The sequence below is a fragment of the Branchiostoma belcheri genome, unplaced genomic scaffold (assembly GCF_001625305.1).
Source record: "Branchiostoma belcheri isolate BF01 breed outbred unplaced genomic scaffold, Haploidv18h27 scaffold26, whole genome shotgun sequence".
In the NCBI taxonomy this organism is placed as follows: domain Eukaryota; kingdom Metazoa; phylum Chordata; class Leptocardii; order Amphioxiformes; family Branchiostomatidae; genus Branchiostoma; species Branchiostoma belcheri.
The window spans coordinates 992,868-1,013,674 of NW_017803865.1; the positions used below are offsets into that span (position 1 = coordinate 992,868).

The 20,807-nt window shown below is 38.6% G+C and overlaps 3 protein-coding genes across 10 annotated transcripts in view; 2 read left to right on the plus strand and 1 right to left on the minus strand.

The window, feature by feature from the left end:
* LOC109471835 (uncharacterized protein C6orf62 homolog) overlaps window positions 1-7,863 on the plus strand; it is a 9,064-nt gene extending 1,201 nt beyond the window's left edge. The window contains exons 2-8 of one of the 2 annotated variants that reach the window (XM_019771215.1): window positions 31-370; window positions 1,881-1,967; window positions 2,609-2,698; window positions 2,894-3,019; window positions 3,622-3,756; window positions 4,002-4,061; window positions 4,501-7,863. In XM_019771215.1, coding sequence (XP_019626774.1) covers window positions 242-370; window positions 1,881-1,967; window positions 2,609-2,698; window positions 2,894-3,019; window positions 3,622-3,756; window positions 4,002-4,061; window positions 4,501-4,566 — 693 coding nt within the window. In that variant the 5' untranslated portion in view covers window positions 31-241 and the 3' untranslated portion in view covers window positions 4,567-7,863. The remainder of the gene's footprint in view (window positions 1-30; window positions 371-1,880; window positions 1,968-2,608; window positions 2,699-2,893; window positions 3,020-3,621; window positions 3,757-4,001; window positions 4,062-4,500) is intronic. The other variant, XM_019771216.1, reaches the window with a different exon arrangement.
* On the minus strand, window positions 7,438-11,128 carry LOC109471838 (acyl-coenzyme A thioesterase 13-like). Of its 2 annotated transcripts, none has more exons than XM_019771219.1 (3): window positions 10,837-11,128; window positions 9,040-9,224; window positions 7,438-8,922 (listed from the first exon to the last, which is right to left on the minus strand). In XM_019771219.1, exons 1-3 carry the CDS (start codon window positions 11,005-11,007, stop codon window positions 8,769-8,771), a joined length of 510 nt encoding a protein of 169 aa, XP_019626778.1. In that variant the 5' UTR covers window positions 11,008-11,128; the 3' UTR covers window positions 7,438-8,768. The 2 variants fall into 2 exon arrangements, with proteins under 2 accessions (XP_019626778.1, XP_019626779.1); XM_019771220.1 differs by lacking the exon at window positions 10,837-11,128 and adding an exon at window positions 10,529-10,679.
* The window catches only part of LOC109471824 (transient receptor potential cation channel subfamily A member 1-like), a 20,465-nt gene continuing 10,226 nt past the window's right edge, over window positions 10,569-20,807 (plus strand). For 2 of the 6 annotated variants that reach the window (XM_019771182.1, XM_019771187.1), the window contains exons 1-11: window positions 10,569-10,673; window positions 11,282-11,383; window positions 12,403-12,610; window positions 14,544-14,570; window positions 15,104-15,215; window positions 17,513-17,612; window positions 17,841-18,027; window positions 18,313-18,463; window positions 18,775-18,939; window positions 19,196-19,305; window positions 20,058-20,148. In XM_019771182.1, the coding sequence (XP_019626741.1) occupies window positions 12,455-12,610; window positions 14,544-14,570; window positions 15,104-15,215; window positions 17,513-17,612; window positions 17,841-18,027; window positions 18,313-18,463; window positions 18,775-18,939; window positions 19,196-19,305; window positions 20,058-20,148 (1,099 nt within the window). In that variant the 5' untranslated portion in view covers window positions 10,569-10,673; window positions 11,282-11,383; window positions 12,403-12,454. Of the gene's footprint in view, window positions 10,674-11,281; window positions 11,384-11,458; window positions 11,475-12,402; window positions 12,611-14,543; window positions 14,571-15,103; window positions 15,216-17,512; window positions 17,613-17,840; window positions 18,028-18,312; window positions 18,464-18,774; window positions 18,940-19,195; window positions 19,306-20,057; window positions 20,149-20,807 lie in introns of those variants that run through there. The other 4 variants (XM_019771184.1, XM_019771188.1, XM_019771185.1 and 1 more) reach the window with 4 other exon arrangements.

A 20,807-nucleotide genomic window follows, 5' to 3' on the forward strand; every position in this document is an offset into this window, starting at 1 on the left:
AATTTAGCCGTTGGGGGGAAGTTATGGCAAATTTTCGGACGCTGAACATTTTCTGTGTTACTTCAATACATTCCATTCACAGAAAGAGGACTTCTTAAGATCGCAGCGATGATTTTTTGATAGGGGAAGTCCCCCTCACCTGGAGAGGTGTGCTGCAGTTTATTCCAAAGTTTCCGTTCTAATTTCTAGCCGAACATTTTACGTTGTTTTTGCGTGCGTTTCCAAACTTTGCCCCTGCGGAATGGGAGACCCCCAGGCAAGGAAGAGTGCGACTCTGAACCGGCTCCGGACGCAGCTTCGGAGGAAACGGGAGGCTCTCGCCGATCAGTTCGACTACAAGATGTTCATAGCCTTCGTTTTCAAAGAACAGGTGGGTCAACTGCCTCAGATCTAGGGACGTGGGAAAATCACCAAGAACAACAATTAACGGAAAGAGCCGAGTCTTGTGCACGTTGGATGTGTTCTTTGGAAATTCATGGGTTCACGGCAGTCGGTTGCTAGGCTAAAAGTCGCATTACTAGGGAGGTATCGGGTTACAGAACGTGTTCGAACGTGGCCGCGCGGGAGTCCCAGGCCGGCCCGGGGGCAATGGGTAAAATTTGAAAATAAACAAAAGTAATTGGAGAGTAAATACTCGTCAAAATTAAATGTAATAAGTGATTTTGTTTACCTCAAATGTTATTCTTGCACTGCCTTTGCTCCACTTTGTGTACATTTGCTTCCAAATGAGATCAATTTCGGATTTCAAAAAGGGTTCACGAGAACCAAACAACTGATTTTAAGAGGCCCCGAAAATTAAAAATAAGGTTTGATTTTTGGAGTTTTAGAAATATTACAGTAAATTTAAACTTTCTGTCTTAGGATTTTTTTATTTTTTAACTAAAACTCGACTTACAGTCAAAAGGAGAGCTAAAAACGCAGTGTTTTAACTTTAAATACCGATAATTCATAATCGCGGCCATATTTTAAAAATCCCTAAGACAGAAATCTGCGGAAATCGTTGCTCTTCCAAACAAGACCTCAATGAGGTAATTTGAGCGATTTTTGGGAATGGTTAAAATACCATGTTTGCACGCGTGCTATGACACTTGGACATGGGGACCTGGATTTTATAACAGCGTATACAAGAATTCTGACCTTCAAGGTCACCCACGATGACGGCAGTAGCTTAGTTACATGTTACATATCCACAATAAAATCACGGCATAGATGTAATGTTTTGAAAACGGTTCATATTTGTGGAAAGGTGGATTTTTCCTGTTCCGTGGTTCCCAAGTAAAAAAGGGCTTGAAGTAGCCGGTTGTAGCGGCTTTACTGTAAATGACCGCGGGTAACCCCAGATCGAACGCCCGCTCTATTCGAATGACGTCATATCGAACAAGATTCGCGGGTTCGGGGGATTCGATCTCCATAGTAGCGGATTGGGACTTTTGGGCCCAAATCTGACCATCGTGGTTGATTTGTGTAAACGGGAAATAAAACATAATTGCTCACTATCATAATTATGTATATCTTTGTTTCCACATACACCCATCTCGTCCCGCCCCTCCCCTTCATGACTACATTTAGTTTCTTCCCTCTACCAGAACTTCCGTAAATTATCCTCCTGGTTTAAAAGACAAACGGCAAAATCATATAAATGTAGTTTGTGTCATTTTGATGCAAACTCTCCTCTTCACTGGATCAAAGTAGTATTTGTTTAGGATTATTAAATGTATTGGAATTGGGTATTGGATGTGAAACTTCTTTTGATGGTCATCCAATCAGTCATACTCCACTGCATGTGATGCACTACCCTTTTGCACAACATAGCAGGATAAGCATTACACCAACTCAGTATTCTGATCTCTGCATGTACAAACCTCCTGTTTTGCACACAGAAGAAGAAGCCAGCATTGTTTGAAGCAGCAGAGGTGGTACCTGTCATGACAAACAACTATGAAGAGAGCATCATGAGAGGGGTCAAGGTCTGGTGTTATATGTTTTTGAATATGTCCACAGTCCAGGTTACATATGCTATCATCAATAAGTTATAACTTAGTAATTCTAGCAAAATGTATTTTGATGCATGTACATGCACAATAAGTACATTGTACATGTACAGCACAAAGTGAAAAAAACAAAAACAAATATATGACGACTTGTTAGCAACTTGCAAACCTACATAGTTTATAATCATAAAGAAAGAATATAAATTTGTGATAGCAAATAGTGCATTTATTGCTTTTGATTAAATTCCCAGTTGAGAAGAGTTGAGTGTGGGCACCTGTATACAGCAGGTGATTGTTTTGAGGACACAGCTTGCTATGGGGTAAAGGTCACGAGGTGCAATTGTTCTGTTTCTAAGCTGTAAAAGTGGTTGTTTGAGCTGTCTATAAGTATAATCCGGATGTGGGTTTTGGATTCAAGAAGGCTGACCAAGAGTTTACAATTTACATGCTCATGAATTGTAAATCAACTGTGTATTTACTGTCATACCAACATTGTTAAGGTTTCAAGTTCAAAGTTACAGTGTTGTGGTCAATACTGTTGTGAGAGTCATAGCATCATGATTGATCTTATTTCTCTCTCAAACAAGTACATTTCATTCTGTACTTCTTGTTGACAGGAGGAGGCATACTCATTAGAGAGCTCTCTGGAGCTGCTCGAAAAAGATGTGGTACAGCTACATGCGCCAAGATATCACTCCATGAGGAAGGTAGGAATACCATACAAACACTGCCTGGTGACAGTCATCAGACTCCTATACATTTTATTTGTCTTAACTACTAGTGTGTTCATTCAAGTTCATTGTCAAGTTATTTCTGCAACAATTTATTAATACCCTGACTGAATGTGAGGACTCAGGTGTTGTTGTAGTGAGGTAACCCCTAAGGCTGTTTTGTCCCTGCAGGATGTGATAGGAGCCACAGAAGCCATGGACTTCTTCCTGTGGCCCAGAAATGACATTGAGAAAATCGTGTGCCTACTGTTCTCCAGATGGAAGGGAGAAGAGGACTCTGCCTACAAACCTATGGATGTACGTATAGAATATTTTCATACTCATAGTCTCCGTGATGAGGATAGCTGTTTACATAATGGATTGTAAACAGCCCACAATGTTGGGGATAAACTATATCTCTTTGCAGACTCATAGTAAATATAGAATACAACACGGGGTATTCCGTATCGCCCGAGGTATCGGCCCGACCGCGGGTCGGATCGCCCTCCGGCCTGCGGCCGTCGGGCGATCCGACTCGCGGGAGGGCCGGGACCGAGGGCGATGCGGAATACACCGTGTTGTATTTTATTTATGTCATACCCACCCAAGAAAACACGCCTTTCAATGCAAGATGAGCCAAAAGTTGGTGCCACTGAACCCTAAACTGCAACAACATCAATTCCAACGTCCGGATTCTGTATTCGAATTTTCGAAAGGGGCACACGCGGTTAGGGCGAAATGCGTTCGAATCGTTTTATGGAAGCTAGGGAAATGTTCGATAACGGGTTCGCGGCCCGGGTATGATATAATGTCTTTTATCCACTGCTTGCTTTTTTCTTTCTCATAGCTGTATGTTCACTTGAAAGTTACAAGAACTAAATAACATGCTTTTAAAAGCTTTTGATGTTTTGTCTATGCAGGCCCAGTTTGTGTTCCACCATAGTGACTATGAGAAGCAGCTGATGCGACTCCTGGCGAGAAAGGACAAGGCAGGGCTGATAATCAACAACCCTGCACAGTCCATGTTCCTGTTTGTAGACAGACAACACACAGAGGTGAGGGCTCACTCATGATAAGGTTACAACAATGACATCATGTATATATAAGCTTATTACAGTTTTGTCTGTGTCTTGAATCAGTTTAGCTCAAATTAACATAATAAACAGTTGAGCTATTCTTCATTATCTTCTGATCTAAGGATTCTTCACTTTTACCTGTCGTTCCTTGTGTGTTATACCATGTAATACATTTCTTCAAGTAGGTTAATTGTTTTCTGTTGTCAATTGTTTTTGTTCACCAGACACCAAAGAGCAAGCATATAGTGTTCAAGCTTTCCAGCATATGTCTGTATCTGCCTCAGGTAAGGATGGTTGTCTCAGTTATGTATGCAAAAATAATGATAAGCTGCTTGTAAATTAGGGAACAATGTGGGAGCAGAGGCTAGAAAACAGTATTGCAGTGTTATGACCCATTCCATAGCCACTGGGACACTGTAGTATTTAATGTCTTTCCATGTACCGGTATGTAAGGTTGCATTGAATCAGTCCTGATCATGTTATACTGCTGTGTAGAGTATATACACTGTGTAGAGTACAAAAGACCTATGTTTTGAACTCTTACTTCAAAGCTTCTAGACACTGGACCTGCAAACCAGTGTACACAAAGTGGTTACTTTCACATAAGAGATCATACAGCACACTCAAACTAAGTTAAAGGGTTCTCTTTGACATATATACTTCTTGACAACAAATGATTGTGAGCTTGTTATGGTTCAATGACATGCCCATTTTCCCCCTCAGGACCAACTAACACATTGGGCACCGGGGACCATTGATGAAATACTTCAGCCATACTTACCATACTGACAGGACGTCAGGATGGCACAAGAGACGTTGAACTATGAAACTCTGCTACAATGTGAACAAAATATTTCACATGTCACCATCTCCTGGACACAACAGCCAACAGTTAAGTCCAAATGTTTGCATCAACATTCTACTACAGGATGTTACAAGAGTTTTCACGTCGGTGGCCAAACAGAAATTCATCAGTGCACAGCAGCAGGAAACTACAGTTGATTTTTTAAAATCAAGATTTAGGAGACCTAACTTTGTAGAGATATTTTTATGGTGTTAAGATGAAAAGATCAGCAGAATAATGCTATGTTGATGCACAGCATTTAGTACAGCCAGCATTAAAGGAAATCATACTCCTTGCACTTGGAGTAAAAGGATGGGGAAAGAAGCCACTGCGTCTCTATATTGTAGTAAAATTGGTTGATACTATTCAAAACATATCCGGTTAGCACAGTGCCACATTGTATATATTTGACTCCATGAAGCAATACAACAGGAGTCAACACCTAAGTAAAATTATGCTGCTCTACAGCAAAGTTTCTTGTATTTTGACAAGAAAAAAGAGGGAAATTTTCAGGTTTCTGAGCAAAGAAAGCAATTCTTTGGGGTTGTTAATGAGGATGAGTGCTGAGAAACATTCCACATGAGGGGAGAATATTGTATGTTCATTGTTGACAGTGTTTATCATATCTTAGTTACCATGGTGATGTCTTATGCAATCTTCTCTTTGTTAAAAGTCTTGTTACAAGATGAAATTTTGCTGACACAGCAATATTCATCAGGTAACGGAAGTGGTTAGGGCAATACAACTTCAGTGTGAGAAACACTGACTGAAGTCCCTCTCTAAATGAGTCATTATATTGTGACTTTTTGACTGCTTCACAGTCATAGTTAACAATGATGATTTCTGAAACATATTCAAAAATTATAGTCTGTGTATCAATGGCATCACAACAGCCTCGTATATAATTTCTTACATTCCATAGATCACAATTTCTGGCTTTGTAAAAAAATTATTCAATCTCCCTGCATTACCAAGCCATATTTTTGGCTATTGTGGGAGAGGGAAATTAATATTTTGAACATTCAGAGAACAATGTTAGGAATGTACCGAGTTTGTCCCTTGTGAACTAAGAAGTTCCTCACAAAACTACTGTGTAAGGCCCCTGACTCCCTTGTGTTGTCCAAATGATGGTCTCCTGCTGATACTTGAATGCATGAGATATAACCAGCCACCTTGTGCCTGTAATACTGTGGTGTTACACTGGTGATGAGGCAGTTACAGCTACAGATGTCACTGTACAAGTATGCTCCAAGCAGAGGCTGGAGGAGGCAATTGTTTCCCTCTGATTGGCATCAGTTTTCCGACAGCCATCTCCAACTATCAGAAAATGGGTGCCACTCAAAAGCTGGTAACGGTGACCTCTTTCAACTTCTACTTGCATGATACAAGCATGGCCGGCATATCAAAAATCACCCCAGTCAAAACGTTGCCATAATGTCATGTAATACCACTTGTCATGTATTACTTTTTTTAAAAATCCATTGGCCCTGGGGGCTATTTGGAATCAAGGTGGCATGGTAAGTAGAGAAGACTCTCCAGTAGAGGGAACCTGGTTATCCAAAGCATTATGGACATCAGCACTTTGTAATTTGTGTACTTAATTTGAGCCGACAAATCTAATTTCTGAAGTGAAGAAAAAGTGAGGCTGGTGAACTGATGACGCCTTCAGGTATAAAAATGTCTGTACATATTGAGAAGAGCTTTTACATGTTAAATGGTGACACCAGAAATTCAAATGGGTGAATATTTTTACCATATGTGGTGTATTTTATATGCTATTTTTTGGTGGATGTTGACGTAGTGCAGAGATGTATGAAAGAAACTCTTACGACACGACAGCCCAAACGAACAGAAGAACATGTAGTTTATGTTTAGGCTAGTTGAACAGCTGATACCCGTCTTCAACATTTACTTCGTTTGTAGTTAGAAAAAATTTTTCTGTCATGAAAAAGGGGAATTGTACATGTGCTTACATCAGACTACCTTTGTACTTGACTACATAAATGCTGTTTGTTGCAGGTAATACTATTGTATGCCTGTCAACTGGACATTACCAAGTCTTAATTGATAAAAAATATTTTCTCTCGCTTCCTGAACAGTTCAAATGACTTTTCATGGCTTCAATACAAACTCCTTTGGTATAACGATATCCATCTATTTTTATTTGTGCAGAAAGTTGTTCTGCAGCAATAATGGGAAAGTTTTATTTCAATGCTAAACAAAGATACATTGTATTCCTAAATACATTGTACACTCTAGGAAATGTAAGATACTGTAATTTTCCAAGCCTAAAATTTCTCAATTAAAACCCACAAATTATTCAAATCCTACTTACTATATACATGTAGTACAATTATAGTAAGTTGTGGTCTTGGTTCTATATTTTTATTGTATTTGAGAAAGGAACTTAGGCTATAAATGGAAATCCTGTAAGATTTTTGTAGATAAATTTATACATGTAAATGTTCAAATTATGTTTTCTGTCCTGTATGTTCAAATTATTAGATTACTTTTTGTACTGTTAGTTGTGTCAATCTGCTTGTCTCATTGCATGTATTCCTTGGGAGTACAGGTATATTTTATGTAATTTGTAAGTGATGGCTTCTAATGTCAGACTGAGAGTTTGATGATAAACTATGCTGCTTTCCTCACCTGACTTTATTTGATATTGTATCTTGCTTAGATTTTCTTAGCCATTCCATTCACTTCTGACTATAGAAATACATACATTAGAAGGAAGTTGTTTCTAAGATGTAGAAATGAAATAATTTACAATTATATCTCTGTTTGTTCATGGGCCAAGACCCCAAATGGTGTTTTTTTGTGCCACAGAGAGGGACAAGTACAACTATGGATTCAGTCCAGAATGGTTACATCCATGTCAATGTCATTTGTCACGTGTTACAAGAAACCCACACATAGATGTTTGCTTTCATACATTAAGATAAAGTTTGGTTCCTGCAGATTTAAAAAAAACAAAGGTTTCTCTTGGTGGTACAAGAAAAAGAACAACTATTTGGCCAATGGAGTTTGTTTGATGCTACTATAAGAATGGACCAAAGTCTCTGTTGCACCACTTTCACCATGAATGTGTTTGAATTGGGTTCTTGATCATGGACAAGTGTAGTACTTGGGAGACAATTTCACCTCGTGGGGCCATGGGGAGTACGTAATTTATTTCTACAGTGGAATGTGTATTGGCACAGCTAGCCAAGACAATAAACATGGGTTGTGATTTATAATTGTTTCTCCTGGTATTTTATGCATTTTTGTTGTTCTAAGAGGAACCATGTACTCAATCTCATAAGCTGTGAACTTATTCATAGGCAGGTTTTCTTGTTAAATACACATTGTATTATCAATCTAAAGCCAAAGAGAGAAGCAATAATCAAAACCAGAAAAAACTTTAATTCCTGCATGGACACATCTGAAAACATCTAAACCCTTGTGTGTATGACCATTCTTGGTAATGTATGTGACAAAAGTATGTAAAGTATGTTGTTTCATGTAATTTAGTATGTAACAGTGTATGAAGATAATACCTATGTACAACAGTGGCCAGGACGAACAATCATGATGTTTGCTGTGAATAGTGTTCTGAGTCTGAAAACTTTTTTTACTTTTTTTTAAACTTAAGGCCACACCAATTTAATTTGTTGGTTCTCGGATTTGCCTCTTCATTTTTTTTTCTGATTTGCAAAAAAAAAAAATTCTGGTTCTAAATCAACTCAAATATGGTCATATTTGACCCTCAACAGTTGAGGAAAGTCCTCTTCTTCCTATAGTTACAGTTTTTCCATCTATCAATGCAGTGGTTTCATTAAAAGTTCAAAATTTATTGTTTAAATATTAACCCAGCCTTTTATCCTGACTTCATGGCTCCTATCGTAGCATTTGGGGCTATAATAGGATGCCTAGACTTCAAAATCCAAGAACCAATAAATTAAAGTGGTCTGGTCTAAGAATTGCACATTGTCATGTTTTGACAACATTACTATAATCATGTCTGAGGGAGAATGGTTGCCAAAACTAACAGTCATAAATAATGTGTATGCAATCATATACCTTATCACAAATATACATTGTACAATGCCAATTATCATATCATTCTGCAGTATCTGTGCACTACTATTCAGTCCCCTATGTGTCAGTTTCCCACATGTTTGGTGTGTAGGCCTTGTGCGATGACATCTCCCTGTTCATTCTTGATTTGTGCTGTGGTGTAGGCAAGAGTCCTTCCCATTTTCAACACTTCAGCAGCAATGGTGATGGTTTCCCCTGGTTTGGCTGCTTTCAGATAGCTGGAGGAGAACACAGGGTATGGGTCAATATTGTGAGGATCCATGAAGGGCTTAACGTAGACAACTTCAATCACAAAGTTCAAGAACTTGTAGAAAGCAAATGGTTCCCTGGTTTACCTGACATGAAGGTCCACACTCACTCCTGGTTTTCCCCCCTCCATGGACAGAAGGGCATACGTCGTCAAACCATCCACCAGGTCGCCGTTAAGCCTCCGTGAAGAGTCCCCCGGTAAGTTGAGATGTTCCTCAGCAACTTTCATCTCAAACACACACTTCCCTGGTTCAGCTGACACCACCTGGACCTGGAACAGGCAGGTGATAAAGCCTTGGGTTACTAAGTATAATGTTACATGTAACGTTACTAGTAGCTGTATCAAATCCCCTTTTAACTTCTTTACTATTAACACACCTCTTTGCTAACGTTACATGCACTGTGAGTGTAACTTCCGAGACTGGACTGCCAATGATGAGTGAATACACAAATTTATATTACGCCGTGGCTATATACACACCGGGTGTGTATATAAAAGACAAATAGATTTTATATACACACCGAAATACTAGCCTCCTTGATAGGCCCAAAACCTGGGTTTTTGTGAGTGTTTGAGGATTCAGGGGCACCAAGTTTAAACCTCGGTCTTCAAGTTTATCTTAGTGGATGATGAAAATCTGCCTTACGGCAGCGACGGACTCGGGTGGTGCGGCCGCTCGTCTCTGTGCCGACGGTCGAGCGGAGAGCGGACCGCCCCGCTTGCGCGGGGCCCGGGACCCTCCGCTCCCGGGGGCGGCGGCGGCAGCGGCGAGACCGGTCGCCCGCCCCTGGCGTCCTCGCTACCTGGTTGATCCTGCCAGTAGTCCAGTAGTCATATGCTTGTCTCAAAGATTAAGCCATGCACGTGCAAGTTTAAACTGTCTCAGTGAAACTGCGAATGGCTCATTAAATCAGTTATGGTTCCTTTGATCGTCACATCCTACATGGATAACTGTGGTAATTCTAGAGCTAATACATGCGGAAGAAGCGCCGACCTCACGGTCTGGCGTGCATAATTTTTATCAGACCAAGACCAACCCGGGGTTCGCCCCGGTCCCTTTGGTGACTCTGGATAACCCACCGGCGACAGATCATTCGAATGTCTACCCTATCAACTTTCCGGTTATGTATATAAAAGACAAATAGATTTTATATACACACCGGGTGTGTATATAAAAGACAAATAGATTTTATATACACACCGGGTGTGTATATAAATGACAAATAGATTTTATATACACACCAGGTGTGTATATAAAAGACAAATAGATTTTATATACACACCGGGTGTGTATGTAAAAGACAAATAGATTTTATATACACACCGGGTGTGTATATAGCCACGTTCATTATATTATAATACACTTCAAATGGGCTTGAAACCAGCAGCAAATAGACCCCAAATGATACCTCCCATATGAACTTAAGAGATGACCCACATACCTACTAGCATGAGTTGGTGCACATAGATTTATTTAGGAATTTGACTGGACCCGTGTGGGAGGGGAAACTTTTTACACCCCTCCATTTAAACTTTTTGGAACAGCCCAATGTCTGACCATTTGAAAAACTTGCCATGTGTGCAGGGACGGTGGCATCGGAAGGCGGTCGAGCGCTGTGGAGTGCGACACACGACAGTCCACACAGAACGCAGTTCACATATACATGTACATGTATAATCATCAACGACCGAGGTGGACAAGTACTTTAGTCCTGCGAGGTGAGTGGCGCACACTGAGACAGCATAATTCCTGGAGGACCGGCTGTGACCTCTAGCTGGATCGCCTTTCATTCACCATGCATATGGAAACTAACGTCATCACAATAACCTAACAGATCCTAAATACGTCTCGTGTCTTACAAAGGTATTCTTATTCACAAACCTTATTCATAACCCTGTCGAACCCCTTTGTTTTAGAAATATGCTGCATGACCTGCCGCATGATCTGCAATGGGGAGGACGCCATTTTGTCGGTGTTGACAGCATCTACACGCACGCGTATATGAACTAGCGTCCCTATCTGTGAATTCCCCTGAAAACTCAAGTCTATCATCAATCTAATTACAAAGGTCTCTAAAAGTGATATTGCAAGCGTGCAAGAAAGAATGTTTCATTGGTGTTATGAAATGTCCTGACGGCGAGAAGTTGACTATTACTACTAGTATTGTTGGAAGTTTGACAACACATCGGTAGTCACAACTTGGTATCATTGCCTGCAGTTTAGAATCAAATCAGCAGAGGGCGCAGTTAGACCGTGCGCGGCACACAAGGTGTGGTGTTTGTTTTCTTGTTGCCATAACAACGAAGTAATTGTATCTAATTACCAGACAGGGAACAACATGGCGGGCGATGCGACGTGTTTTTCGTAGCTGCTCAAGATCGGTGCTCGTGATCAGGTCACATAGACTAAGGCTTTCTACATTTATAAGGTGAGAATCACCGAGATAGCTCGCAGTTGCGTATATCAGAGTGATATGATGAGTGTAGTTGACGCAGTTATAGTGGGTGCATGGAATCCAGGTTGGAAAACACTCGTTTTGGCGTTTAGACTACAACTAGTACTACGCAAATTGTGGTTGTACCTGGTATGCAGTGTTATTCAGTGACAAAATAGATGTTTGGTCTTTGCTCTCTCATGTACATTGTCGATTTTTATGACTTTCATACTTGAGGTTTGTCATGTCTTTTGAAACAGAGACCTCTTTGTCCGTTTTACAGACAGGTAAATTATGTGTAGGTGCGTTAACTCTGGTATGTTAATCCCAAAATGATAGTCTTTTTTACTTCTAGTAACAGTTAGAGGTTCTAGAAACTACGGGTATCATTTTATACTCTCCAAGTAGAGGTTGGTGGGAGAAGATTGTGGTAGGGACTAGGGACAGAAATCGGGACATATGACCAAAAGGTCACACAATCTTCCCCACCAACCTCTGCGTGGAGAGTGTCATTTTACTAGTAGTAAATGGCTCCATGAAATTGCTGCTGTTGTTACATTGTACATTGTTTCTCTTTGGCTCGAGGACAATTTGGATTATGCCCCAAACAAATTAGCCCAAAGATTACTAGATTTCCTACCTATTTCTCCTTGTTTAGGGTTACTCATGCCTTTACTCACAAGCAGACTGTTAGTGTTAGTGCTGTTGGTTTTGTAAAATGACTTGCATTTCATTTAACAGTTACTAGTAGTCATGTCTCCTAGTCACCTCTTGCAGATTGATTTAACATGATGTAATAAAAAAAAAGCAGGGCCTAGTTACTGGTAGTGCTAAATGTTTTGCAATAATTCAATTCTAATGTACCTACTGGCAATTTTAAAATAGGTACATTGTGGTACATTGTCCTGATAAACAATTTTTAAGCATTGCAAATATCTTAATTAACTCAAACTCAACAAGTACGCTTTACTCATCAACATTATCTAATAGCTCTTTTATGGTTTGAATCCCAGACAGTTTTCTGCAGTGTAGGTTTCTGAGTTCTACGAAGGGCTTCACAGTGACATGAGGTCATATGATGACCAAGACGATCGGAAGATGAAAAAACGTCGTAAGAAGCGATCAAAGGTCCACCCTGGATACGGTAACCTACAGGAAGACTCGGGTCTGTCAAATGAAGGTTTCGAGATGGGAGAGAAAAAGAAAACCACATTGAAAAGGGTGAGTCTTGTTTAAGTTAGTCAACATACCAACTTAACCTGTACTTATGGAAGAAGACATACCAAATGCAAATTTATTTAACCATACTATGAATATAACAAAATGTGAATTTAGTCTACTGTTGCATCCTTGATCTTGACACTGAATATTTGCTACCATACACGTAGGTGAAAATCTTTTTAAAACACTGCACTTTACTACATGAACCATAACAAGCTACATAAGTCATAACAAGCTACATATAATCTTTTATTCAGTTGTATCTTTATACTGTTTGTAATAGGTTAGAGTAATCATATTGCTGTGGTAGATTTCGGCTCTACATACATGTATTGTTTTTCTCTTGCTGGCAAACTTGGTTACTAGTAAGCAAATGTTCAGGGACTTTGGACTCCAGTCTTGACATACCGTCATTAAAACTTCATTGTGCTTTTGCTATTCTGAAATAGGCAGGCAGGTAGCCGTATTAAATAAGACATGTATTTGCTGTAACCAAGTGACAAGAAGAATTGACGGCAAGATGGTTTTGTTTGTTCTGCAAACAGCATCAGTGCTTAGTATGTAGTTCCAGAAATGTGAAGGAAACACGGGTACATGTTTCTTTATGAGCTCCATGATGCTTCAGTTACACTGTACACAACTCTACATGTACCTGAAGCTCATTTGTTTGTACATGTTTGTATGTTAATGTGAATGTCATGAATGGTTGTACTGGTAACTGTTGATGTTGCTGGCAGGGTAGTTTGATGCCAGGGATACAGCACGCAATTTTTCCACTACTGCATTGTCCCCAAGACAGCAATAGCTTGAATCATACTGTGCCATACAAACCTACCATTACCTCATCAATTCACGTCTAGGACTTGTCATACCTACTTAATTTCAGTTGTGTTTCTTTGATTTACCTTACTTTAAAGTTTTTTGATTAAAAAAATTTCAGAAAAACAAAGCACTCAGACGTGTCAAAAAGATTTTGTTGTAAATATTTTTCTTTTCACTTTTAATACTCTGTAACAAAATATATTTATTAGCTAGAAGCAAAGATTGATATCTCATGAAATTTAGATGGCACAGCAGATCTGTTTTCACATTAAATATTTATACAAGCATTTATTATTCAAGACCTCCAATCTACTTATTCCTTAAATGTTAAAATAAAGGGATTTTGGGAGCAAGGAAGGAAAGCAGAACAAAGATTAAATGCCATTCTTTTTCACTTTTAATTTAATCTGTTAATTGAACATAATTGTAATACAGAAAGGCAGTCAATGTTATTTGTAACCATTACATTAGGTTTCTCAGTAATGTTTTCAAAAGATTTTCAACAACTTGAAGCTCAACAAAAGAGAAAGAAAGAAAAATAGACTCTATCCCTTCAAGCTACATGTAAATTAAAATGAATGTGATTTGAAGTAAAGATTACTGAATGAAAACAGATTGTGATAATGAGATTGTGGAGAAATGATATTGAGACACATGTTGCCATAGTTGGAGGATGAGGAGGAGTCAGAAGAAGAGAGGTCCCAGTTCCATCGGCAGTGCTGTGCTGAACAGCAGACCTTTGGTGTGAAGCGCCACGTTCTGTCTGTTAGCCTTCTGAGCAAGCTCAAGGTCGAAGGTCGCAATGTGTGGAAAGATCTCCTTCAGACAAGAGAACTGGAGCAGCAAATTGAAAGTCGTGGAAGGAAGAAGATGAAAGTGAGATCATGTACCCACCAGCACAGCAAAGGAAATTGGACGGCTGAAAATGCATGATTGATATGATAGTCATTTGCTGGGAAAAGCACGAAAAATGAGAGAAGAGTGAAAGCTTTCATCACCCATTGCCTTTTATTTCAGGGGAACAGCACATTGCTACATTAAGCCACAAAATCATTTTGTCATTTTGATTTTCCATTTGTTGACAACTGTGTTTTATTTCTTGTTACCAAAGGGCACACAGTTTGCCAGATCATTTAAGGTACACCTGCCATTGTATTGCAAGGGAAATGCATGAAATACACTTCATATTTTAACTGCATGATTCACTAACATTTGTCTGTCTAAACTTGCATGCAGCTGCATGATGGAGACCTCCCCTACATGCTACAGGTTGATCTTTATGCCCTGTAGCACCTTTGCAAAGCTTACTAATATCTATCTTGCTAGTATAGAAAAGGCATAAGTCAAACGTCTTGGGTATTAAGGCAACAACATGTAGGTTTTCATCATAACTCTTTCCTATGTTCTCCATGTAATTATAATGAATTTCTTGTTCAGTATATAACTACAAGTATTTCAAATAAAACAGCTTGATACGCACTTAAACTTTTTTGTATCAAAATGTAATCCTAAATTTCTATTGGAAGTAATAAATACATGCAATTATAGTTTATCACCACGTGTCATCCACACATGAAAAATGAAATTACAGTCAGGATACACCTATTTATTGTTTGTATATTACATTTAATTTACATCAAGTCTGTTTTCCTATTTCCTGTGCTCCTTCAGGAAGTGTTAAAAGCTGCAAATGTCTTCTCTGCTGCTCAAGCAGTGCAAGAAGCTGTTTCCAAGTGGAGAAACTACAACACAAGCCGCCGGCACGTCCAGGAAAACAAAACAGGTATGGCAAGGAAACTTTGAATTCATGTATATTTTCCTTCAAGTTGTTAATATGATAACAATATTGTGTTCCCATGAAATTAGGGGCCACAGGTCAAAAAGCCAGGCTAAAATTTGCAAGTATTCCATTCAGAATTGTGTTCAAATGGATGGCACATCCATCAGCAAAGCCACAAAAGAACTGCCAAATGTTTATTGCTTTATTAGAATTGCTTATGCTTATGCTCATGTTGTTTCAAACCTCAAGAGTAATGTGATTACCTGTTTGAAATCCAACATTCAAGACTCAGTGCAGTATTTACACAAGTTGTTACAGTACTAGAAGGAGTTGATTAGTATATAATCACAACAATGTCAGACCCTGTAGGGACACAGAAATGTTTGTATCACAGCTTGATCTAATGTTACAAGGACACAGCTTATTTTACATCAATATTGATATATCATCATCTTACATGTGTAATGTAAATTGTACCTGCACATGTTTTGTGGCTTCGTTTCTTGCAACATCAATTAATTTTGTTAACTGTAACTTTTCTGCTGTGCGGAAGTATCAACATTATGGTGTTCCTGCTAATGTTCTTGGCCATTATTAACAGTGTATCATTAAGAATGTTTGCTATCTATTATCTCTGTCTGTGCTGTTTTGGTGTCTGTGGTGTCTGTGCACATACTGCCACTTTTCCTGCTGAACTGACACATGATGTCAAAACACCTGTTATCCAAGGATGCTTCATTAATGCTTACAGATAAGAAATGACTTGAAATTCTCTTAAAAGTTATAGAAAACTATTCAATTATCAATTATGTTCTCAAATGTGAGTTGGTCAACAATGTAGCAATATCTTTCAGTTTGTTGGTTGGTTGCAATAAGACAATTAACTTAAAGGCAATCCTGCCTTTATGAAGCCTCCTTTGTTGCCATGGTGATAACAAATTAATACACACACTGATGAATCAGCATGTCATGTTTTACCTGTCAATAATTTTTCATGATTGATTACTAATGCTCAGTGGTGTGAAATTCTGAATAACTGCATTTCAACCAAATCAGTCTGGCTTGCAACTCCATTTGTTAAATTCTCATGAAGTCAAATTTCTTCTGTCATCAACTTAAGTTAAATGTGATCATATAGAAATGAAGTTTAAGATGAATTTCCTCCCACTGTTGCAAACAAAGTTGCACTGTCTGGTTTTATTGCTTCACTTCAAAAATAGACAATTCAAAGTAGGGACTTGCATTTTCAAATGAATCAGTGTTGTTTTGTTTATTAGCCAGACTGTATAACCTGAACCAGACTGTGTAACTAGTCAACTAATCCTCACCACCACTGATCATTCCCTGTCTGCACTCTCCTGCAGTTTACAGACACATAAAACCCAAGACAGGTGGGTTCGGGTGGAACTAATACTGTAGTATCAGTCCTGTGTTCCTGCTAGACTAGCGTTTAAAGCATGTTGTGTGAATACAGTTTCTTTTACATGTACTAAGTTAACTCGTGTAAGATTACACAGTAATATTTTCCATAGATAACTAACATACATTTTCAGTATACTTTCTTCTACAATTCTCCTCAGTCTTCTCTGTAGAAATCTTATAGTAAGTTATACTTTATAGAAGCTCTTGTTGTTTGCCTCACCTTGTCTTAAAGCTGTTGTAATTGTGATGAGGCACTGCTTTGTTTCTATATCCTTGCAACAAAGTGGTACCTCAGATACTGGTGCTCCGATTTTCCCCTTGTGCTGGTACAATTACAATGTGTCTGTTTGTTCCATCATCACTTGTCTGGGTCCCAAACAGCCCTGCATCTGTTTGGGACCTTTGCAAGTGAGGATGACTTGTTTGTTACTTTGACTGTGCTTTAAAGACATATTGCAAGAGCTTTGAAGATTTGCTCACTTATACGTAGTATAATATTATAGTATAGTATAGTATAGCATGGTGTATATGTATGTAACTGTAACAGTTGCTGATATAATAGGTAAGTGTACCTATAATAAATTTCATGAGTTAACAAGATGTAGAAGTACTACATGTAGTAATACTACAACCTTACAACACATTAAGTAATGTTTTTAATCTTGGCTAATTCATAGCAAAAAATAAATCATTAAAAGTTGAAATAAAGACCTATTAAAGTGCCCATTGGTACATTCACCATGTCCACAATCAAATTAGATACATTTTCCATATTTGGAGAAAGAAGAGCTTCATAGTGTCATTATTTTTTTGTAGGGGAAAATTTTCTTTCTAACAATATCATCAAGCTGAACTTTGTAACTAATCCCTCCCCTTAGTGTATGCTGTTAAGAAGAAGCCAGAGTTAGAAGGACTTGCCAGTGATCTGGACGATGATGTGGAAGATGATCAAATTGATGCAGCACTGGGGTTTCCTGGGTAAGAATGACACTTGCATCTACACAAGGAATATATCTCTGTCATAAAAATCTTTTTATGTGTGCTGATTTCAGAGATAAGTTGTTTTGTAAACAATTTGCCCAAATCTAACATCTGGAAATGTTTCAATATTCTAATCGTCTGTTTCATTTAACAGCTTAATGTACATAATATTACATGTATTTTGTACCAACCAAGATGAAATTCTGTTGCCCTCCATGTATTTAGAAACCTGGGTGACACATCCAGGAAGAAAGCCTCCGCCAGCAACCGTGCCTTCATCTCGTACTTTGCCAAGCTGGGCAAAGTTGACGGAAGTGATGACTTTGTAGACCTTGATTTCTTGGAGAATCTGATCGACAATGGCGCAAATGTAAGCTCCACAGACCGATATGGGCAGTCTGTGCTTCATGAGGTGGGTGGTGTTATACAAATCTTTCTCTATATGTGGAGAAAAAACAGAAGAAATTGTGTGGTCATTATGATTATTATTGTTTTTTCTTGAAGATTGAAAGGTACATTTATACATATTAGAAATTTCATATTAAAAGAGAGTTTGGGCAAATGTTTGTGACCAGAAGTACAGTATTGATGGGAAATTGACTACATGTGCAAAGAGCCAGTTAGAAAGATCTGGATTCTCTATCAGTGTCAAATGGCCTTCAAATGATGATGACACATTTTCTGCTTCTCCTGTCAGGTTGCACGAGCTTGGCATGTAGACGTGGCCAAGTTTTTACTGGGGAAAGGATTGGACCCGAATCAGAAGGACGTGTACGGAAGAACAGCCCTGCACGTGGCAGCTGCAGTCAACTACCCAGAAATGGTGGAATTCCTTGTCCAACATGGAGGTAAGACAATCTCTTCTCTTCAGATGTACTTACCATTTAATGATAGCAGCATAAATATGAGTTTATTTATTTATTTATTCATTTTTATTTATCACCTAGATTATTTTAACCAAGCCAAGTGTTGGGTGGAATAAATGCATATGACATGTATTTATAGAATCTCTCAGTACCACTACCATATCTCAATTTTTCTCTAAACATGATATATGTAAATAATTTAATCAATACACATAATATAGTCCGGGGTTTGACCCAGAAAAATATGTGTGCTGATTAACTTCTGTTAATAATCCTTGTCAATTGCTTAACAGCGGACATTGAGGCAAAGACAAGAGAGGAGTTGCAGACACCAGTACACTTTGCTGCAAGAAATGATGCAGTGATGTCATTAAAGATGCTGATCAAGCACAATGCTGACTTTAAGAAACAAAGAGACTACAAGGGTAGGACCCCACTGCACCTGGCAGCTGAACTAGGTACTGTCATAAACCATTAGTCATGTTTGAAATGAAAATGTGCAACACCGGTGGTAACACTCGTCAGACAGGTGTGACAATCCAGGACCGTTGTGGTAAAATAAAATTTCTACCAGAAAACCTACCTTCATGATCACATATTACAAAAATAACGTAAAAATAACTTTCAATGTTTGACAGATACTTGGTAGGCCAAAACTTAGAAAACCATTTTTCCTATAATAACATTTCCTCCCACCTTATTTCTGTTGTGCAGATCGCAGTGAGACAGCCAGGTACCTGGTGGAGCAGGGGGCAGAGGCAGGTGTGCAGGACTACAGCGGACAGGCCTGCATCACACACATGATCACCAAAATGCCTCCGGTGGTCAGTACAATTACTAGTATTACAGTACATGTCTTGTGTCTTCCATGAAATCATACCTCGTATAAATGTCTTTTGAATTGTGTTGCACCTGTCCCTACAATTAACTTGGGTTGCAGCTTCATTAGGATGTCCTTCATTGTTTGTTTGTAAGGCCATGTTGATTTGATTATATGGATGACATCCTCCGGGAGCCCCAAAACTGATGCGCACGTGCGAATAAAAAAAAAGTTGTTTTCATTATGAAATCTACGTGGTCATGAGGGTTGAACAAATGGGACAGAATATGGTTTGGCGAATAATCTAATCTTCAAGTTCATTTCCTTACAATTTCGTCTTTTTTCGTTTGATTTTGGCATTCTACGACATTGGTATAGTTCTTACTTATTTTTTTGTAACTTACGGTATATTTTTGCTCATTTTGCAACTGTTTTGTACGATTTACAGTATGGTTGAAAACTTTTTTTTTGGAAACGGCCGAAAATTCATGCGCGTGCGGATGTCATCCATATAATCAAATCAACATGGCCTAATGAGAAATATCATTAAATATCAAAGATGAAGCATTGCTTAATTCATTGTCATCACCTCTTAATTCAGATGCTAATGATGTGGAATACCCTCTGATGTCAATGACTACACTGACTGCTAATTGTATGGGCAAAAAAATAGCTTGACCCAGTTGTACATCTCCGCAGGACAAGGGTTAAGAGTGATTTAACAATCAGGATGATACCCTGTTGTTTCCTTTGCAGGCAAAGGAGGCACTTAACCAGTTCCACCCCACAGACCGTGCCAACAGGAAACAATACTACTACTTGAACAACATTGAGCCTGTCTTGCCTGGTATGTTACCTCTCTTGAATTTGTGCTTGATTTCATTTCCTTGGTGTGCTTTTTTTTTAGATTCTATCAACTTCAACAGAGAGTTTCATCCAAATTCATCAATTTCCAACAAAGGTTGTTATTTGCAACTTGCCAAAAGATTTCTCTCTAATTTGTTCCCAATTCAAAGAATTTAAGACTTCTGTGACCAAAAAAATGATTTTCAATTTCCATGTGTTTTATCTTGGATAGACATTAATGCCGTACATGAAGGGCCCTAAGCAGGTAGCTGCAAGATTGCAACAAATCTCTTGATACATGTTGTATGTGCATGTTTCATCACCTGAAACATTTTAGGGTTACATGTATAAGCATCATTGTCTATTCAAACCCAAGTTTGAATTTCATTGTTCACTTCATGAATTTTGAAGAAACACATTTACTTGGGCTTTAAAACTAAGCATTATTTGTGATAAATTGACTTGGAGTGTCCCGACTTCAAGTATTGTTTTGGCTATTGATATTAGATATAAAAGAAAACTTATATAGCAGGAAATTGTATAAAACAATGTTTATATGAGTTGCTTTATCTGTCTTGTAGTTAGTGCTTCCCCAACCCTAACTCACAATGCTCTCACTATGCCCTAAGTGCTACCAATGATGCTTGTTTCACCATTAAA

Coding starts and splice junctions, on each gene's coding strand:
- LOC109471838 (XM_019771219.1), bottom strand. CDS start 11,007: ATGATAGACTTGAGTTTTCAGGGGAATTCACAGATAGGGACGCTAGTT. Junction 9,225..10,836: donor TCGACAGGGTTATGAATAAG/GTTTGTGAATAA, acceptor TGCCTGTTCCAG/GTCCAGGTGGTGTCAGCTGA. Junction 8,923..9,039: donor AGTGTGGACCTTCATGTCAG/GTAAACCAGGGA, acceptor GTTCTCCTCCAG/CTATCTGAAAGCAGCCAAAC.